The sequence below is a fragment of the Bos mutus genome, chromosome 28 (genome assembly GCF_027580195.1).
Source record: "Bos mutus isolate GX-2022 chromosome 28, NWIPB_WYAK_1.1, whole genome shotgun sequence".
Classification (NCBI taxonomy): Eukaryota; Metazoa; Chordata; class Mammalia; order Artiodactyla; family Bovidae; genus Bos; species Bos mutus.
Genome location: NC_091644.1, coordinates 8,675,847 through 8,694,728, shown reverse-complemented (window position 1 = coordinate 8,694,728; position 18,882 = coordinate 8,675,847). Strand labels below are relative to the sequence as shown.

At 41.4% G+C, this 18,882-nt stretch overlaps 1 protein-coding gene across 14 annotated transcripts in view; it reads right to left on the bottom strand.

Annotated features, from left to right (window-relative positions):
• The window catches only part of MARCHF8 (membrane associated ring-CH-type finger 8), a 145,945-nt gene that overhangs the window by 54,871 nt on the left and 72,192 nt on the right, over window positions 1-18,882 (bottom strand). For 11 of the 14 annotated variants that reach the window (XM_070364834.1, XM_070364843.1, XM_070364837.1 and 8 more), the window contains one exon: window positions 2,576-2,755. In XM_070364834.1, the coding sequence (XP_070220935.1) occupies window positions 2,576-2,677 (102 nt within the window). In that variant the 5' untranslated portion in view covers window positions 2,678-2,755. Of the gene's footprint in view, window positions 1-2,575; window positions 2,756-9,728; window positions 9,828-18,882 lie in introns of all 14 variants that reach the window. The other 3 variants (XM_070364831.1, XM_070364833.1, XM_070364840.1) reach the window with 1 other exon arrangement.

The window sequence follows — 18,882 nt, the reverse complement described above, 5'->3', positions numbered from 1 at the left end:
TTTATTTCTCTGTGCTTGTAATGAACAAGAGGAAATGAAAATTTTAAAAAGCAGTATCATTTACAATAGCATCAAAATTACAGAGTACTTAGGGATAAATCTGACAGAAGGTGTGTAAAGACCATACACTGAAATCTACAAAACAACACTGAGAGCAATTAAATAATTTGGGCTTCCTTTGTGGCTCAGCTGGTAAAGAATCCACCTGCAGTGCGGGAGACCTGGGTTCGATCCCTGGGCTGGGAAGATCCCCTGGAGCAGGGAAAGGCTGCCCACTCCAGTATGCTGGCCTGGAATGGACTGTACAGTCCATGGGTCGCAGAGTCAGGCACGACTGAGTGGCTCCCCTTTCACTTTGAAGAGGAGATGCCCTTGGCTCAGGGCTAAGGCTCGACATTGTCAAAATGCCAGCTCTCCCTCAAACTGAACTACAGAGTCAATAAAAACCCCGGCAGAGCTTTGTGTGTAAAAACAGACAAGCCGATTCTCAAACTCACATAAATGTGCAAGAAACCTAGAATAAGCAAAACAAGAACAAGGCTGAAGAACACTATCTGATTTTTCAGACTTATAAAGTCAGAAAGTTCATGACACTAATGATGTAAAGATGGGCAAATACCTCAATGGAACAGGAGACTCCAAAAATAAGCACACCCCTATATAAGCAACAGATTTAAGGTAATGTGGTAGAGAAAAGACAATCCACTCAACAGATGTTACTGGCCACAAGTGGATATTCATATAAAAAAATAATACTGGATGTATATTTCATACAGTCCACAAAAATTAATTCAAAATAGATCATAAACACATAAAGCCAAAACTACTGATGAAAGTGAAAGTGGAGAGTGAAAAAGTTGGCTTCAAGCTCAACATTCAGAAAACTAAGATCATGGCATCTGGTCCCATCACTTCATGGCAAATAGATGGGGAAACAGTGGAAACAGTGTCAGACTTTATTTTTGGGGCTCCAAAATCACCGCAGCCATGAAATTAAAAGATGCTTACTCCTTGGAAGGAAAGTTATGACCAACCTAGACAGCATATTCAAATGCAAAGACATTACTTTGCCAACAAAGGTCCGTCTAGTCAAGGCTATGGTTTTTCCTGTGGTCATGTACGGATGTGAGAGTTGGACTGTGAAGAAGGCTGAGCGCCGAAGAATTGATGCTTTTGAATTGTGGTGTTGGAGAAGACTCTTGAGAGTCCCTTGGACTGCAAGGAGATCCAACCAGTCCATTCTGAAGGAGATCAGCCCTGGGATTTCTTTGGAAGGAATGATGCTAAAGCTGAAACTCCAGTACTTTGGCCACCTCATGCGAAGAGCTGACTCATTGGAAAAGACTCTGATGCTGGGAGGGATTGGGGGCAGGAGGAGGAGGGGACGACAGAGGATGAGATGGCTGGATAGCATCACTGACTCAATGGACGTGAGTCTCAGTGAACTCCGGGAGTTGGTGATGGACAGGGAGGCCTGGCGTGCTGTGATTCATGGGGTCGCAAAGAGTCGGACACGACTGAGCGACTGAACTGAACCGAATAAGACTTTTAGAAGAAAACACATAAGATATTATTTGCAACCCTGGGTTAGGCCAAAATTTCTTAATAGAATGCCAAAAGTACAATGCAAACAAAGAAAAAAAATCAATAAATTTGACTTGACCAAAATTAAAAACATCTCATCTTTGAAAGACACCAGCAGAAGCATGAAAAGATAATCTGAACATTTGGAGTAAACACTTGTAAAGCACGTATCTGACAAAGGACATGTATCTAGATGACATTAGAAATGCTCAAAATTAACAGTAAGAAAACTGGTGGGTTCTTTTAAATGGACAGAAGATTTGAATAGACAGCCCAACAAAAAAAGACATATGGATGATAAATAAGCACATGAGGGAAATGTTACTTATTTAAATCTTAAAAATTCCATCAAATAGATCATATCATTCAGTATTTACTGAATACCCACCTACAACAAATCTGCAATAGGGTTTTATGCAAAAAGCATCCCTCTGCTACAATGTTGGACACTTTCCTTTCTCTATTCCACACAAATATGTACAGCTTCCACATATAAATACATACTAAGAAATTCCCATCTGGTACCCATTCAACACTACATTGAATGAAGAATTAATAGCCTCAACTTGGTATAGGCAAGTACTCTAGACCAAGGAAATATTCTACTGAGTGGTATTTAAATATCCATTTGGGCTAAGAAGAATTATAAGAGGCTATTAACTTAATTGAACCTTAAATAAAGACTACTAACTTAAATGACAATTGAGAGAGTATGGGAAACATATTTGGAGATATTTTTGCATCTGCAGCAAGTTGAAAAAAAAATACTGAACATATGACATCCAGAAACCATGTACTCTACCACCAGAGATGACTGCAAAATCTGAAACCTAGAAACCTACAAAAAGACAACGTCTTCTGAGTAAAACTGTTCATACCATATGCTTTTATAAATTATTATAAAAAAAACTGGATCATCAGAGCTTATTCTAGACTGTTTTAATAAAAAGAACAAAAATAATGAAGCTAAAAATAGCATTTCCCTCCATACCTGTTCTTCCCTCTCCTTTTCTTTGGTTTTACTTCTGTAGACTCTAGCAGAGGTGGCATCCTGGGATGGAATAGCAGAGATCTGATGCAGTGGCATGTTCATCCCAGCCTCCTGTCTGATCTTCCTCTTTACGGAAGAAAGTCTCCAGTGGTAGAGTCATTTTGGGCCATGGACTTCAAGCTGAGAGAGGGAAGGGAAGACAAGACATAACTGATCTGCAACACTTAAAATTTCCAACAGTGAGATTAGTATTTTATATTTATATTCATATTTATTTAAATAAGTTACAATGTCATCTTCAAAAATGACAGAATATCATTTGGGGGATATTCTGCAAAATGTGGGGGAAGAACTGCAACACTTTTCTCATATAAGACGGGAGCACCTGAAAAAGTTGGTGAATCAGGTACATGTATGCGTGTGTGCACGCTCAGCTGCACAGTCCTGTCAACTCTCTGCAACCCCATGAACTGTAGCCTGCCACGCTCTTCTGTCCATGGAATTTCCCAGGCAAGAACACTTGAGTGAGTTACCACTGCCTTCACCAAGGATCTTCCCAACCGAGGGGTCAAACCTGTGTCTGCTGCGTCTCCTGCACTGGTAAGTGGATTCTTTACCACTGAGCCACATGGGAAACCCCCAGGTACATGCATAACCAGATATTAATCTTCCAATGGCTACTTAGTTTTTAAATGTAGCAGTGTCATCCTTTAATAATATTTTTGAAGTTACACATTTTTTCTTGAACCAGTGGATATCAGTAGTGATCTTTCCTTAAAACCACAGACCTTGAGTCCATATAATGGTGAGACTGAAAGTTAAGAAGTCTAAAATAAGTTTAAGATATCTATGATCCATGCTTAACCTTCTGAAAGTTTAGACTCTCTAGACCAGTTACTGGCAAACTTCCCCTACAGAGAGCCAGAAGCAAGTATTTTATACACTGTGGGCCTATTTGTCACAACTACTCAATTTTGCCAGTGTAACATGAAAGTACCCATAGTGAGCAAGTAAACAAACGAGAATGGTCACATTGCAATGAAACTTCACTTACAGAAACAGGTGGCAGACTAGATTCAGCCCATGAGCCTGGGATTTGCTAAACCTGCTCTAAGAATATTTGGAGAAGGCAATGGCACCCCACCCCAATACTCTTGCCTGGAAAATCCCATGGACGGAGGAGCCTGGTAGGCTGCAGTCCATGGGGTCGCTAACAGTCGGACACGACTGAGCGACTTCACTTTCACTTTTCACTTTCATGCATTGGAGAAGGAAATGGCAACCCACTCCAGTGTTCTTGCCTGGAGAATCCCAGAGACGGGGGAGCCTGGTGGGCTGCCGTCTCTGGGGTCGCATAGAGTCGGACACGACTGAAGTGACTTAGCAGCTCTAAGAATATTACAGGGAAGATGAGGGTCATCCCAGACATTCCTGGAACCACTGAAGGCTGCCTGTAGGTAAAGTAACATGTCTGAATAAGCTATATTCACGATTCCAGGCAGCCCCTTAACTCTTTTTTCTAGTTTTCTCCTACATTCCTCCAAAGTGCCTAGCAACTGAATTATATGTTCTTTATCTCTGCCTACACTGAGAACTATCAATCTCTGTGTATAAAACCAATTAAATATAAATTATCCAAACAATCCATAATGTTTAACAAGATAACGTTTGATGCTGCTTGAGTTTTAACAAAGGATGGAAGCCTTAATACAAAAGAATGAATCTCTAACTTGGGGATTTTCATTTATTAAACATGTACTGGAGCTGGGGTGGTAGACAGGGAGTGTGAACAACGTAGGACCTGATAACCCTAAGTTCACGCTTGTCAAGCAGCCATTTGTTACACCTTTCCCCTAACTGTGCTCAGGACCAAAGGTAGGTGTCTGAGTAGCTGCTCCCAACTCTGACAGTGTTACTAACCAAACTGAAGAGCAGCAGGACTCACAAAATTGACTTCTTCCACAGGACTCTGATCAGCAAGCAACAGGAAAGAACAAGAAGCCAGACAGAATCAACACACATGAGAAAATAAGCTAAAAGAATATCCTGTTTTTAAAAAGCCTAGTTTAATAACTGGCAAGTAATCACTGATAACCAACAGAACAGGAAAAGAGAGTCGATAATATTGAAAAAAGTGAAAGTGAAAGTGGCTCAGTCGTGTCTGACTCTTTGAAACCCCATGGATTTTAACCTGCCAGGCTCCTCTGTCCATGGGATTCTCCAGGCAAAAATACTGCAGTGGGTAGCCATTCCCTTTTCCAGGGGATCTTCCCAACCTAGGGATTGAAGCCTGGTCTCCAGCATTGCAGGCAGATTCTTCACCTGTGTCTAGATATTATATTTAATAATATATAAAATGTTAAAGTCTAGACATTATACATCACACACTCTATTTCAAGCCTTTGTGTGAGGCTGACCCAAGATGGAGTACTGTGCTCAAACAAGTGGTCTGAATCCATGTATCCACATTACATAAGACAAGAGGCACTCACCTACTGCTGTGATGTCTTATACTAATGAATTAAATTCCTCTGTGAGAGATGACAAACTCCATGTGGCCTCAGAACGATTACTCAAACTAACCGCGCCTTGGAGTCCCACCACATGGCATACCAAGAGTAGCCTTCGGTGCTCCTGGTATAACCATCATTATTACATCATTGGTACCTGACCATGTCAAGCCTGGGAAGACTGTGTATGCCACAGAAACACAAACTGAGAGTGCTTTACATTCTATCGCAAAGTTTTACAGGACCTCCCTCATTACAGCCACATAAGCTACTCTTCTGCTCTACACTCCTACTGCAGGTCCTATACCTAAAAGCTTGCCTGAGCAATCCCTGTCCTATGCCAGACATACTTAGGATAAAAAATGATAATTTAAAAAACCAACCTGCAAAATAAACCATGCCACTTTGCATGTGAAGGTTCATACGAAAAGCATAAAGCAGGTATTACTCATACTATTTTCTTTACATAATTTCCAACAATCATTTTATATCAATTCAAGTCATGCTTAAATAAGAGCAATAGTTAAACTTTTGCACTATGCCTGACAATCCAGGCATGAGGACTTCAATTCCACTAAAGTTACCTTGCAAAATACAACACACCTAATATGATCACCCATTATTTAGAAGAACTGAACTGAAAAAACTGATTGCTGAAGAGAATATGGGAATGAATACAGCATGTTCATGGATCAGAAGCCTTACTATTGTTAAGATGGCAATCCTCCCAAAACTTACCTACAAATAAAGCAATCCCCATTGAAAACTCTGCTGACTTCTTTGCAGAAACTGGACAAGCTGATCCTAAAAGTTATATGGACCCAGAATATCCAAAACAATCTTGAAAGAACAAAGTTGGATAACTCATATCTCCTGATTTCAAAACTTACCTCAAACAGATGGTAAGCAAACCAGTGTGGAGTTGGGTTCAAAATGGCAGCATAGGAAGATCCTAAACTCACTTCCTTCTACAGACACAACAAATAGACAGCTACACAGGAGGACAAATTCCTCGGAACAGAACCTGAGAACTATCTGAACACCGGCTCCACAACAAAGGATAAAGGGTCACATTGAAACGGGTAGGAAAGGCATGCTCTCACCAAAACCCCCACTCCTCATGTGGTGATGCACAATCAAGAGAAATTTTAATAAATTAATGAACAAATCAATCAACAGGCAAACAAATAAATGGACCTTCTACCCAAGAAGCAGGGGTTTATACCCGCCCCAGGCACCACAATCCTTGGGTCCTGCATCAGAGTGAGGAGACTCACCCAAATGTCTGGATGTGAAAACCAACAGGGCTTATCTTATGGAGAAACTCAGGACTTCAGGGAATAAAGACTTCATTCCTCTCCAATAGAACCACTCACCCCAAGACCCAGCACAAAGAACAACAGTTTCTAAAGGGCTTAGACCACATGTGAAGGAAATTCATTTACTGATCTTACAGCATCTGTCAAAGGGGCAGAAGTCTGCTGGGACTCTCCAGGGACGGAATGCTGGCAGATGCCGTTTTTACAGGCTCCCTCTCCCTAGCTGGCACTGGCAGGCACCATTTTGCACTCTCATTCTAGTCTGCTAACAGTGGCGTGTGACAGCCCTGTTTAAGTCACAGCACCAATACCTGCAGTTGGTGAGCAGCCACGCACCCCCATTCCACCCGCACAACCCCACGGGCGCCAATGGGCATGCACAGCCTACACAGGGGATGTCCCTTGAGCGCCAGGCTCAGGCTGATAGGAAGACTGTGTTTCTGGACCCCACAAACCCCAACAAGTGCAAAGAGAGCTCAAGAAACAACCAAAATTAGGGCAAGGGTAAGCAATAAGGTTCATCGCCCACCAGAGCCACCCCTTGGAGACAGGGAGAGGCGGCTGCTTTACATGGTGCACAGACACACACAGAGTCAAGCCAAATGAAGAAGCAGAGGAACCTGCTCCAAATGAGGGAAAAGGTAAAACCCTAGGGGAAAAACTACTGAAGGGGAAAGAAGTAATTTACTTGATAAAGAGTTTAAAGCAATGGTCATAAAATGCTCACTGAACTGGGGAGGACAAGGGAGGAACACGGTGAGAAACTCCACAATGAGACAGAAAATATAAGAAATTTCCAAACGGAACACACAGAGCTGAAGAACACAAGTGAGCTGTAAAACACTAGTGGGAGTCAACAGAAGGCTAAGTGACACAGAAGAACAGACCGGTGACCTGGGAGACAGGGCAGTGCAGATCTCCAAACAGAACGGCAAAAGGAGAAAAGAATTGCTAAAAGATGAGGATAGTTCAACGGACCCAAGGGACAACATAAAATGCACTAACATCTGCATTATGGAAGTTCCAGAGGGGAAAGACAGAAAGACAGGGACAGAAAACGTATTTGACATAATGGCTAAAAACTTCCCTAACCTAGGGAAGAAACAGACATCCAGATCCCACAGGCAAAGAGAGTCTCAAACAAGATGAATCCAAAAAGAGTCACATCAAGACACATTATAATTAAAATGTCAAAGTTAAAGAGAGAATCTTAAAAGCAGCAAAAGAAAAATAACTAGGCACAAGGGAACCCACACAAGGCTACCAGCTGATTTTCAGCAGAGATTTTGCTGAAAAGAACCATGGGCACACTACAACACGGATGGCCCTTGAAAAGAGTATACTAAATGAAACAAGGACCGCATATCATAGGATGGCATTTGTGTGAAATGTCTGCAGTAGGTAAAAACATAGGGACAGAAAGTTACTTATGGGCTTCCCTGGGGGCTCAGATGTTAAAGCGTCTGCCTGGAATGTGGGAGACCCGGGTTTGATCCCTGGGTCAGGAAGATCCCCTGGAGAAGGAAATCGCAACCCACTCCAGTCCTCTTGCCTGGAGAACCCCATGGAGGGAGGAGCCTGGTAGGCTACAGTCCATGGAGTCGGAAAGAGTCAGACACGACTGAGAGACTTCACTTTCACTTTCACTTTCAAGGGCTGAGGTAAGGACTTAGGGGAAGGCGGCAGTGATGGCTAAAAGGGTTTCTTTTTAGGGCAAACAATATGTTCTAAAATCTATTAAAACATAACTCTCAAAAAAAATTATTATGGTGATGGCTGCATAACTCTTAAGTATACTAAAAGGCACAGAATTGTACCATTTAATGAGTAGACTGTAATGGATGTGAATCATATCTCAATAAAGTGAAAGTGAAAGTGTTAGTCGCTCAGTTGTGTCCGACTCTTTGTGACCCCATGGACTGTAGCTTGTCAGGCTCCTCTGTCCACGGAACTCTCTAGGCAAGAATATTGGAGTGGGTTGCCACTCCCTTCTCCAGGGGATCTTTCCAACACAGGGATCAAACTCAGGTCTCCTGCATTGCAGGCAGCTTCTTTACCATCTGAGCCACCACGGACGCCCATAGCTCAGTAACAATGTGTAAAAATATGAAAATCACATGGGTTAAGACAGATCGCTTTTTATTTTTCCTTTGTGCTATCCCTAATGTAATTTACCTGATGACATGGAGGTGGCCACTGTTATCATCACTCTTCTGGTTTTAAGAAAGGTAACAGGGAGTACATAAAATTGGCAATCAGAAACCTAAGTTCAAGTTATGATTCTATTAAATAATAATACTAAGTACACGATGTTGGGCAAACTGATGAATTTCAAAGGCTGTTTCTTCATCTGTAAAACAGAAAGGTAATACTCTCTACTCAGCTCACAGAGTTATTGTGAAGCCAAATAAGATTACATCCACATACACAAATATAGGGTTTTTCGCATCAGCATATTTTCCAGTCTGCTTTTTCAAGCAGTTGAAATGATGCCTCTTACTGCTTTACAAAGGCCAGTTTATTTGCTTTGTCTTTCCATTACTAGTTTCTGTCCTTCTACACCTCAGTCTGACGCAAAATACACACCATTGGGACCTCAGATCCTTTCTGACGTTTACTGAGGATCTCCAGCAGCCAAGACTCCAAGGGGGAGCGTGGCTGACAGTGCTATCCCTACAAGGGCAGAGGCAGGAAGGCCCAATCCAGAAGATGACCAGAGGGGCTTAATAATCAGGCTGTTCTGTGTGCTTCCCAGATGGTCAAGATAAGCGAAGGATTCTGCCCATTTCAGCAATGCTGGGGACAAACACAGATGACAAAGAAGGCAGCCAGGAGAAGACACAAGATATCAGTGGCAAATCCCCCAGGAGACGATCACCCCGGGTCTGCATGCCTCCACGCATCCCTGCACACAGGGTACCAGGCTCCAGCAGCACCCTCCTCCTCCCCATTGTGAGCTGCTGAATTGCAGTATCCTCACTGGCACTCTAAACAAACAACTGTAAGTTAAGCCTGTTTTTAATCAGAAGAATGGTTCCTATAAGAAATGAGAAGCCTATGAACAGCAGCTAGCACACACACACACACACACAAAAGCATTAGGAGTGAGGAGACCAGGTGTAACACACAGCACTGAACGACCGAGACCAGACCTAGAACAGAACTTGGAGGGAGGAGACAGACCATTAGAAAACGAGGACTGACATGATCTAGTGAGGGGTCTAAACTGTCCCTGGTTTCTGGCTGTGCCTTCACAAGACTGGAATGCAGAGAGGACTGGGAGATGCATGAGGGTTGGCCATGGGCACACTGAGCCTGACACACCTGTGGGAAACCCAGGACATGTACACAGCGTGCACTGGGGTCACCAGCATATTGTCACATCTGAAGACACAGGAACAGAGTCTGGTTTCCAAGGAAAACCTGCAGAATCAACCATTTATGTCATTAGATGCTATTAATATAATCAAATGATCAAACTCAACACCAGTACAGGATTTTAAAACCTTTTAGGGAAAAGCAAAGGAAAATGCCTAACTATTAAAAAACCTATCTCAACCAAAACTTACCATTATATTCACACAGCAAACTCTTATTAGAGTTTTAAATAAGTTTTAAATTAAAAATCAAAATAAGCATATTCCTGTCATTGTTATTTAATATTAATATGTAGTTAGGTACTAGGAGAGAAATTCACAAAAATGCTAACAGCAGTTTAATGATGTGGCAATACTTAGTGACTTTTCATTTCTCTATTTTCTAAACTTTCAGTAACAATGTAATACTTTTATAGTTTAGATACATATTTTTAAAGTGTTAAAAGCTTAAGTCATTCCACATAGGTCGGTACAGTCAGAACTTTATGTTATTGATGAATGTATACAACTGTAAGAGGGCTCATTTTCTGTGATGAATACATTTCTGAAGACCTCATAGAAATCAAGCCTAATTTTCCTACAGGAATAAAGTAGGAAGACGCATTCTCAGGACACTAATGTCTTCAACTACCGTAGTGTTTGCTTTATGCTCTCTTCAGATTTTTTCCAGCAATTCCTCTAATATTTTTGCACAGTGCTTTTCCTTAAAAATAAAACAGCATAGTGTATTATGGGAATCACTTGCCTTTCTTTTCAGGGTTTTATTACATCTAACTTTCATTGCAAAGTTACTGATTTTGAAGACTGCTTTCTTTCATATTTTTATGCATAGTAAGCCTTTATTGGACTTCCCTGGTGGCTCAGATGGTAAAGAATCTGCCTGCAATGTGGGAGACCCAGGTTTGATCCCTGGGTCAGGAAGATCCCCTGGAGAAGGTAATGGCTACCCACACCAGTATTCTAGCCTGGAGAATTCCATGAACAGAGGAGCCTTATGGGCTGCAGTCTATGGGGTCACAAAGAGTTGAACATGACTGACTTAAGACTTTCGCAACACAAGCCTTTATTAATATTTCCATGTCACACTACTTTCAGTTTACATATTTCCCACAAAATGCAACTGCAATGGGATGGCCTTTATACATCCTTAGAAATGGCGGCTCAGAACATGCAGTGCTAGGAACACAGCATTATTAACATGGCAGACAAGGGGAGGTTAGTACTTGTCCACCATCAATAAATCTGAGCTTCTGCCCAGCATTGAGACTATCTGCTGCTTACACTGCTTTTTTTCCAGTGTATGTTTGTCCCTGTTGCTATGGCAGAAAAGTGTCTGCAGCAGGAACCATTATCTTTTGCAGAACACAGAAAAGAATAATAAACATGGGCTATTCGTAAATGCTTTTTTCTTTTAATGATGGTTATAAAAGAAACCTCGTTCCAAAATAGTGAAAGACTTCTTTCCACCAGAGGAAAAGAGACTGTTCTCTCTTAATAACAGATTTCCTTGTGTGAAGGAAGCCCCTGTGTATCTGACCATGAGATCAGGCACTTTTGCTGTTTAAATGACAATTTATTGTAAAAGTCCCTCAATTTCCCGCCACCAACCATATAAACCTGCCCATTGCTCTCAAGCCTTTCATGAATTAAATAAATTATATTATGCAGTTATGGGAAGAAGCAGCCCCAACTCTGGAAGTGTACCTGGGCTCTTTGCCATCCTCCCCACCTGGCTATTTAGGGGCCTCACTCTATCAGCCACCCCATTTACCCCATATTGTCATCCCATCCTTTTTATAAAGACTCCTTCACGTCAACAAAGGAACAGAACCAGTTTTCCCCCAAAATGCATAAAACAAGTAGTTTATATCACTAGATGCTGTAGAAAAATTATAAAAATCTACACTGATACAGAATTTCAAAGTGCATTTTGGGTCTCTCATCTTTAAAAACAGAAGTAGAAAGAAAATACTTTCAATGCTCCTATTCACTTTCCCTCCGTAACCACTTTTTAAGTAACATTTCAGTGCTCTTCATTTTCTTGCTCCCACAACTCAGTTCAGTGCAGTCTATGTAATCTCTGCTCCCTGTTCTTGGCCTTTCTCACTTACTGATCAAACTTAGGAGAAGAATGAAGGAAGGAACCAAAATAATACATAAGCACAAAAAAAAAAAAAAAAAAAAACCCTCAGGGAAATAAAGATAACTTTCTAAAGTTTTAAAAATCCATTTAAACAAGCCAATCAACATCCCTATAGATGTACAGCCAGGTAATCAATTTCCCATGCACCCTTTTACGGTAAACTGCTGGAAGATGTACTCTAGCAAAATAAAGGACTAAAGCAAGGAAAAGAAAAAGAAAGAATGCACAAAAGAGCCACTATAGCTTCGGAGGGGCACAAAGCGCAAGCTCCAGGACTGTAGCTGCACTGGCAGGCCCGAGACCGCTGGTGCAGAGTGGAGCACATGCATGTAAGATGTCCAGAGGCAGGTCCCCAGAGCAAAAGAAGTCTCAACAGGGAAGATGGAGTGACAGATAATACCCTGGACATCTTAGAAGAACTAAGGATAAGTCTAATAACGATCATACCAGTGAGAATACAAAGTAACAACAGCAAAACTACAGTAGAAAGACAGCATAATCATTTGTTTCTAAAGTGAACAGTAGTTCAATACTGATTACGGTGTAAATATTCCAGTGACATAAACAACATCATGACATAACCAAACCCGGTGGACAGGGAGAAGAGAGGTGGGGCATAAAAGGAAGTCAAGAGGTAACGTCTAATACTGATAAGTCAGGAAATAGCATGAGCGTTTGAAAACACAGAGGCAACAGTCAGAAGATGCAACGATGACACATACGGAGCTGCCTCTGCAGAGCAGGACAAGGGCTGTGGCGGGTGGGGCAGAGGACCACTGCTGCTCATTACAGGGGCCGGTACTGCATCTCCCACACACACTTCTAACATTCAGAAAAATACCAAGACAAAGCTAGCTTCTATTTACTTATATTTAGTAAAAAAATGTATAAGTCTTGTTTAACATTAAGTGTTAGGTCTTATTTAACATTAAGACCTAATCTTAAACTCTTTAGGGGCCAAAACCTGACCTGAACTAATAGGAAGCTATTTATAGTTTCTTTTAATACCTATGCAACTCAGTATAAGTATTATACTTCAATAAGGAAATATTAATGAGTTTTATGGGTATCACCCCAATAAGAGCACTCACTATTACATACCACGTATAGATTACCTTTCTAGAATCTGAAAATTTCTGAAGTTTAAAGTACTTCTGACCTAAGACGTCTGGATGAGAGAGTTTGGGCCTCCATTACATTTTTCAAAAAGCTGTGTGTATTTATTACTTTTTTCATTTTGAAAACACTTTGAAGAAATAAATGGAGAGAAAGTATAAACAGAAAACAGGCAGGAGACTCATGTGACCTCAAACAGAACACTACCCATATCACATATTTTTACCAAATGTGGTATTATACCTGGGTCATGATTTAGGTACTGAATAAGGATATTCACTCTCTCAATGAAAATTTTAAAAAGAAAGGGAAAAAGAAAGGCATAAGTCTCCTGGGATCATCCCATTTATCTTGCTTTTCTAAAGCAAAACAGGGCTCTTCTTCTATACCCTAGAGCTCTTCTCCACTCAAATTGACATTTTTTTTACCTCCCATGCACGTTTCATCTCATCACAATCTAGCTTCAGAACAGTAAGGTCAACAGCCATCTCCATGGCGGTTAAGCCTAAAGGACATTTTCTGGCCCATGTTATTTGACTTGACACATTTACTCACTCACATGACAGTAACTCTTTCGATTCCTCAAAGCTCCATTTTACCCTCTCCTAGTCTTATTCTGTGTTCCCTTTTCCCAAGTTATCAAATCCATATCTCTGGCTTCAATGACCACCTCTGTGCATTCTACTGAAAGGAAAATACTGATAAATCAGATGATCAAATTTAATAAGACTTCTGTGCTCTAAAAGTCATCATCAAGAAAGCTAAAAAGATGAATTAGGGGAAAAAATAACAATCATCTATCTGATAGACTTGCATCTGGAATATCTAAAGAACACCTACAACTTAACACAATTTAAAGATGGGCAAAAGTTTTTAATAGCCATTTCACCAAAGAAGATAAATGAATAGTTACTAAGCTCATGAAATGATCTGCAAATTAAAACCACAATGAGAAAATACTATACCCCTCCTGGGCTTCCCTTCCTGAGCTTGCCTGGTAGTTCAGACTGTAAAGAATCACTTGCAATGCAGGAGACCCAGGTTTGATGCCTGGTTCAGGAAGATTCCCTGAAGAAGGGAACAACTACCCACTCTAGTTTTCTTGTCTGGAGGATCCCATGGACAGAGGAGCCTGGCAGGTTACAGTCCATGGGGATACAAACAGCTGGACATGACTGAGTACCTAACATATCCCCCGGAGAAGGGCTATGATCAAAAAGACCATCGATATTAACTGTAGCATGTGGAGAAACTGGAACCCTCATATACTGCCCTTGAGAATGTGAAGTGGTATAGAGACCTTGGAAAACAGTCTTGACAGTTATTCTAAGTCAAATGTAAACTTAAACAACAATAACAACAACATCCCCAGGAAATCCACATTTACAGGCTTTACAGAATTGATGAAGAACCTCTACTTCATTAACAAGGATCACAACTGGAATTTTACTTTTGTTAAATTCTTTAATTAATGACTTTCACCCTTACTGGGCAGTAAGCTCCCTAAAGCCAGAAGTCCTATCTCACTTTGCTCACCCTTGTACTAGCACTCTCTAGCCCAGTGTGGTCACATAATATCCATTCAGTAAATATTGACTGAATCAACTTTTCTCCCACAAGAGCCAGAACTAACTGGGAATTTCATTTATGACTCAAACTATAACTAACACTGTTTACTGTCTCAAATGCTGATCAAGTAGAACAGTGGAAATTCAGACAACACAAAAATTCAGTATTTTTTATCCTGGTACAATTCATATCAAATGGGAAGAAACAACTGATCTTTAAATATGTGCAAGTTTGACCACATCAGACTAAGTCCAAAATTGTAATAATTCAAAATGGAATCCAAGTATTTTTAAGAATAATTCTAAAAGGTTACAATTATAAGTTATTAAGAACTGCGGATAAGAACTCTTTTAAGAAAGAGAAAAACAAGTTTCATAAAATACAGGTTAGCAATTTCAATCTTTGAGTCAGAAATACAGTGAAGAATAGGTGACAAGTTACTAAAGAAGGGCATAAAATATGCTATTTCACTAACAGTATCCTTAAAGGCCTATTCCCCTCACTCAACCAGGGAAGAATGCTCTCTCACAAGCAACTCATATCTGGACACTGTCATGCCCACCCCAGACCAAAAGGTAACAAGGCATCAAGATTACCCTATTCCCACTCTTTACTGAAATTAAGATCAAAATTTAAGTTCAGGGTTCCGAGAATTTTAGGGAAGATGGTAGAGTAACACTGCAAGGCCTGCATATGCCACCCAGTAAAAAACAGTCTGAGACAAAGCTCTGACTTGGCCTGTGTAACACTATGGTCTTCAAGAACCATGAGCTTATTAAAAATACCAAAATGCATTTTAAAAAGTTAAATGCATCAGAATAAAGTAGCAACTACCAGAAAATACAGATGCAATTACTGAAAGTGAAGGAAAAAATGATAAAACACACAAACACACCCCACAGACTAAATGAAGTTTACTCAGAAACAAACAAAAAAAAGATTTTGTTAGTTTTAAAGTCTCCTAGAGGGTATCCCTGGTACCTTCTCTCAGTGAGAAAGAATTCACCTGCCAATGCAGGAGACAGGGGTTTGATCTCTGATTCAGAAAGACCCTGCATGCACGGAGCAACTAAACCCATGCGCCGAAACTACGAAGCCTGTGCTCTCGAGCCTGCGAGCCACAACCGCCGAGCCCACGCACTGCAGCCACCGAAGACTGCGCACTCCAGAGCCCGTGCTCCTGCAGCAAGAGAAGCTGCCGCAGTGAGATGCTCGGACACCGCAGCTGGAGACTGGAGCTCACTGCAGCTCGGGAAAAGCCCGCACAACGAAGACCCAGCACAGTCAAAAATAAACACAGAAATAAAATTAAAGACAGAAATGTTAAATAAAATAAAACCCTCTGGAATAATTCAGAGTATGACCAGAGGTAATAAAGAATAATTTCAATGTTACATGAAGAACAGCAAATAAGCAATGCTGAGGATAACTAGAAAATGAAATCCAAAGAATAAAAAACTTAAAAATGATAAGGTAGGAGAAACAAACTGAGAAGTACAGAAATAGAACTTCTGAAGAGTAATTGGCTGGAGAAAAACTAAACAGATGAAGCACTGACAAATCGTAAATGCTTCACGCGCATTATCTCCTTTGATTCTCACAACAGGGCCAGAAGGGCTCAGAGAAGTTACGCAACTTGCCTGAGGCTGCTCAGCCGTACTTCACTAGATGTAGCAGCCTGTGGCAATTTACAAGGGGAATCTAAAATATGTAGGTTTTTTCCTTTTCATCTCACTGTAGCACAGTTGTTAGAAAAAGACAAAACCCGGTGTGTTGTTGGCTTTATTATGAAAAGAAGAAGTATGATCGACATGGATACAAACAATAACAAAGAATCCACAGTTTTAAGTATTAAATAGCAACATGCTTTTTGCTGCAATTTTGTCTGCATAGGGGGACATCTGACCAAAGTAATGGATATACTTATTAAAAATTTGACAAAATAATAATTTATGTACTTCAAGACTGTAAGACATGTCTGAAAAGTTAGGTCCAATTTATAACAAAAATTGGATATTTATCATTTTGAGTTGATTTACAAATATATATCACAAGTCACAGAAAAATACTGCATTTTAAAATTATAGTATATATTCTTAAACCATTGTTACACATATATTACATATATAATAACATAACCTTAAACCACTACAACTATTTAAAACTAAAGCTGTATCTTTAAACTACTCCATTATTATTATTGTAATGATAATTACAATTATACAATAATTACAATAATAATTACAATAATAATAAACTGTAAAGATACAGTTTAAAGCTGTATCTTTAAACTACTCCATTATTATTATTAGATTATTCAAGATCAATTTTCTAACACGCAGCCTGAAAGGCTGGTGAAAACAAAGTGTTAGTCACTCAGTCGTGTCCAACTCTGCAACCCCATGGACTGTAGCCTGCCAGGGTCCTCTGTCCTTGGGATTCTCCAGGCAAGAATACTGGAGTGAGTAGCCATTTCCTTCTCCAGGGGATCTTCCTGAACCAAGGGCTGAACCCTGTTCTCCTGCGCTGCAGGCAGATTCTTTACCATCTGAGCCACGAGGCGGCCAAGAAGACAGAAAGCGTGGACTCTAGGTATCCCCCAAAATGCTGGCCAGCGGAAGGAGAAGGGGCCGCTCAAGAAAACTGAGGGAGCCTGGTGCGGAAGTCCTGAGCAAACACAGCTGGGCCAGGAGAGGAGAGTGCTGCAGGCGGCAATGTGCAATTTAGAATCTCAAGGAACAGAGCAAGAGAGGGGCAGGCCAAAGCTGACGGTGAGTGAGCAGCAGACAGTGTGGGGCAGGCAGGACTCAGATCCAAACAGTGCATGCCATCTGTGACCTCCCCAGTGACCCAGAGAGACCTCAGCAGAACCCTCCACCATGTGTGTGAACTAGCTGAGCCTGAGATGTTACAAGGAAGGGGCCTGGACTCCAATGTCTGACTTTTCCAGGAGAGTCTGAACCTGAGCAAAGTTAAGGAGGCATACCCATGGCATTCTTCAGGACAAATACAAGGGTACTGAAAACAGTAGTTCTTAACAAAAGGAAAAGAGGAGACTTGTTGGGGTTCTTGCAGCATTTCACTTCTGAGAAAGAAGTGTGAGTCTGACAGACGTAAGAGATGGAAAGTACCGTCAATGGAGTACAGAACTAATCTTCTTCCTCTAGTTCCTCCAAGCGCTCTTCTATGCTTGTCCTGCAGGGAAAAATCTAATCCTTACAGATGAGGAAAGGGGGACAGAGAAGAAGCCAAGGCCGCAGCAGCCCAGAGCCCGTCCTGGGCAGGCACCACACTGTCCTGGAGGGACTCCCTCACCAGAATGTGGGCTCCTGAGGCCTCAGGAATGAAGCCAGAATTAGAATTACAGAGAGGAGTTCCTGCAATTAGTCACAGGATGTTTCTGTTTGCCACTGCTGCATAACAAACTACCCCAGCCTCAGTTGCCTAAACAGCAGGGATTTCCTACTTCTCACAAACCCGTGGGTTGACTGCACAGCTCTGCTGCTGCTCTTGCCTGACTTGTGGGCTGCTGCACTGGGCCCAGGTCAGCTGGGGACTGGGCTCAGGGAGGAGGAGGGCTGGGCCTTCCCCCCAGGTGGGCCTCCTCTCAGCGTGGCGGCAGCAGTGAGGAGCTGGCCCGCTGCATGTGGCGCCTCTGCCTGCAGCGCGCCCGCTTATGCTCCCCTGGCCACTGCAGGCCGCCCAGCACGGCCCGGTACAAAGGCGCGGAAACAGACTCCACCACTTGGCTGGAGAAACAAGCAGGCCCACACTGCAGAGGGGCACAGGCACGGAGAGGTGAGCCACTCGGGCGCTGTTCTGTGCGTTATTTCACAGACACTGCTGTTGCTATTCTCTCTGGTAACTACCTTCCTTGGTAGAATTTTTATTTTAAAGGGTCTTTACACCAATTACATCTAAAAATTTGATTATGTTCCTTAATTTGTAATGTGGGGCAAGGGGGAGTTACTGGGCTGTATTTCTACTTCAGAATGGATCCAAAAACATTTCAAGGCTTAAAGATTGGAATTATTACAGGCAGCAATTCACATCATTTGAAGATCTTATGTTTATTCACAAACATACATCTTTCGAAGCAATTCATTAAACTAACTGAAGAAAGAATTCTGGGCACATGTTATAACAGAAAAATCTAAGGCAGCTCTATCTCACTTGAAATGCTTTATGCAGAAGAATTCTCATCTCATTACACTGTATAACGTAGCATATAATGCCGGTGGTACAGACAGCCCTGCTCCAGCCGTCTGTCATC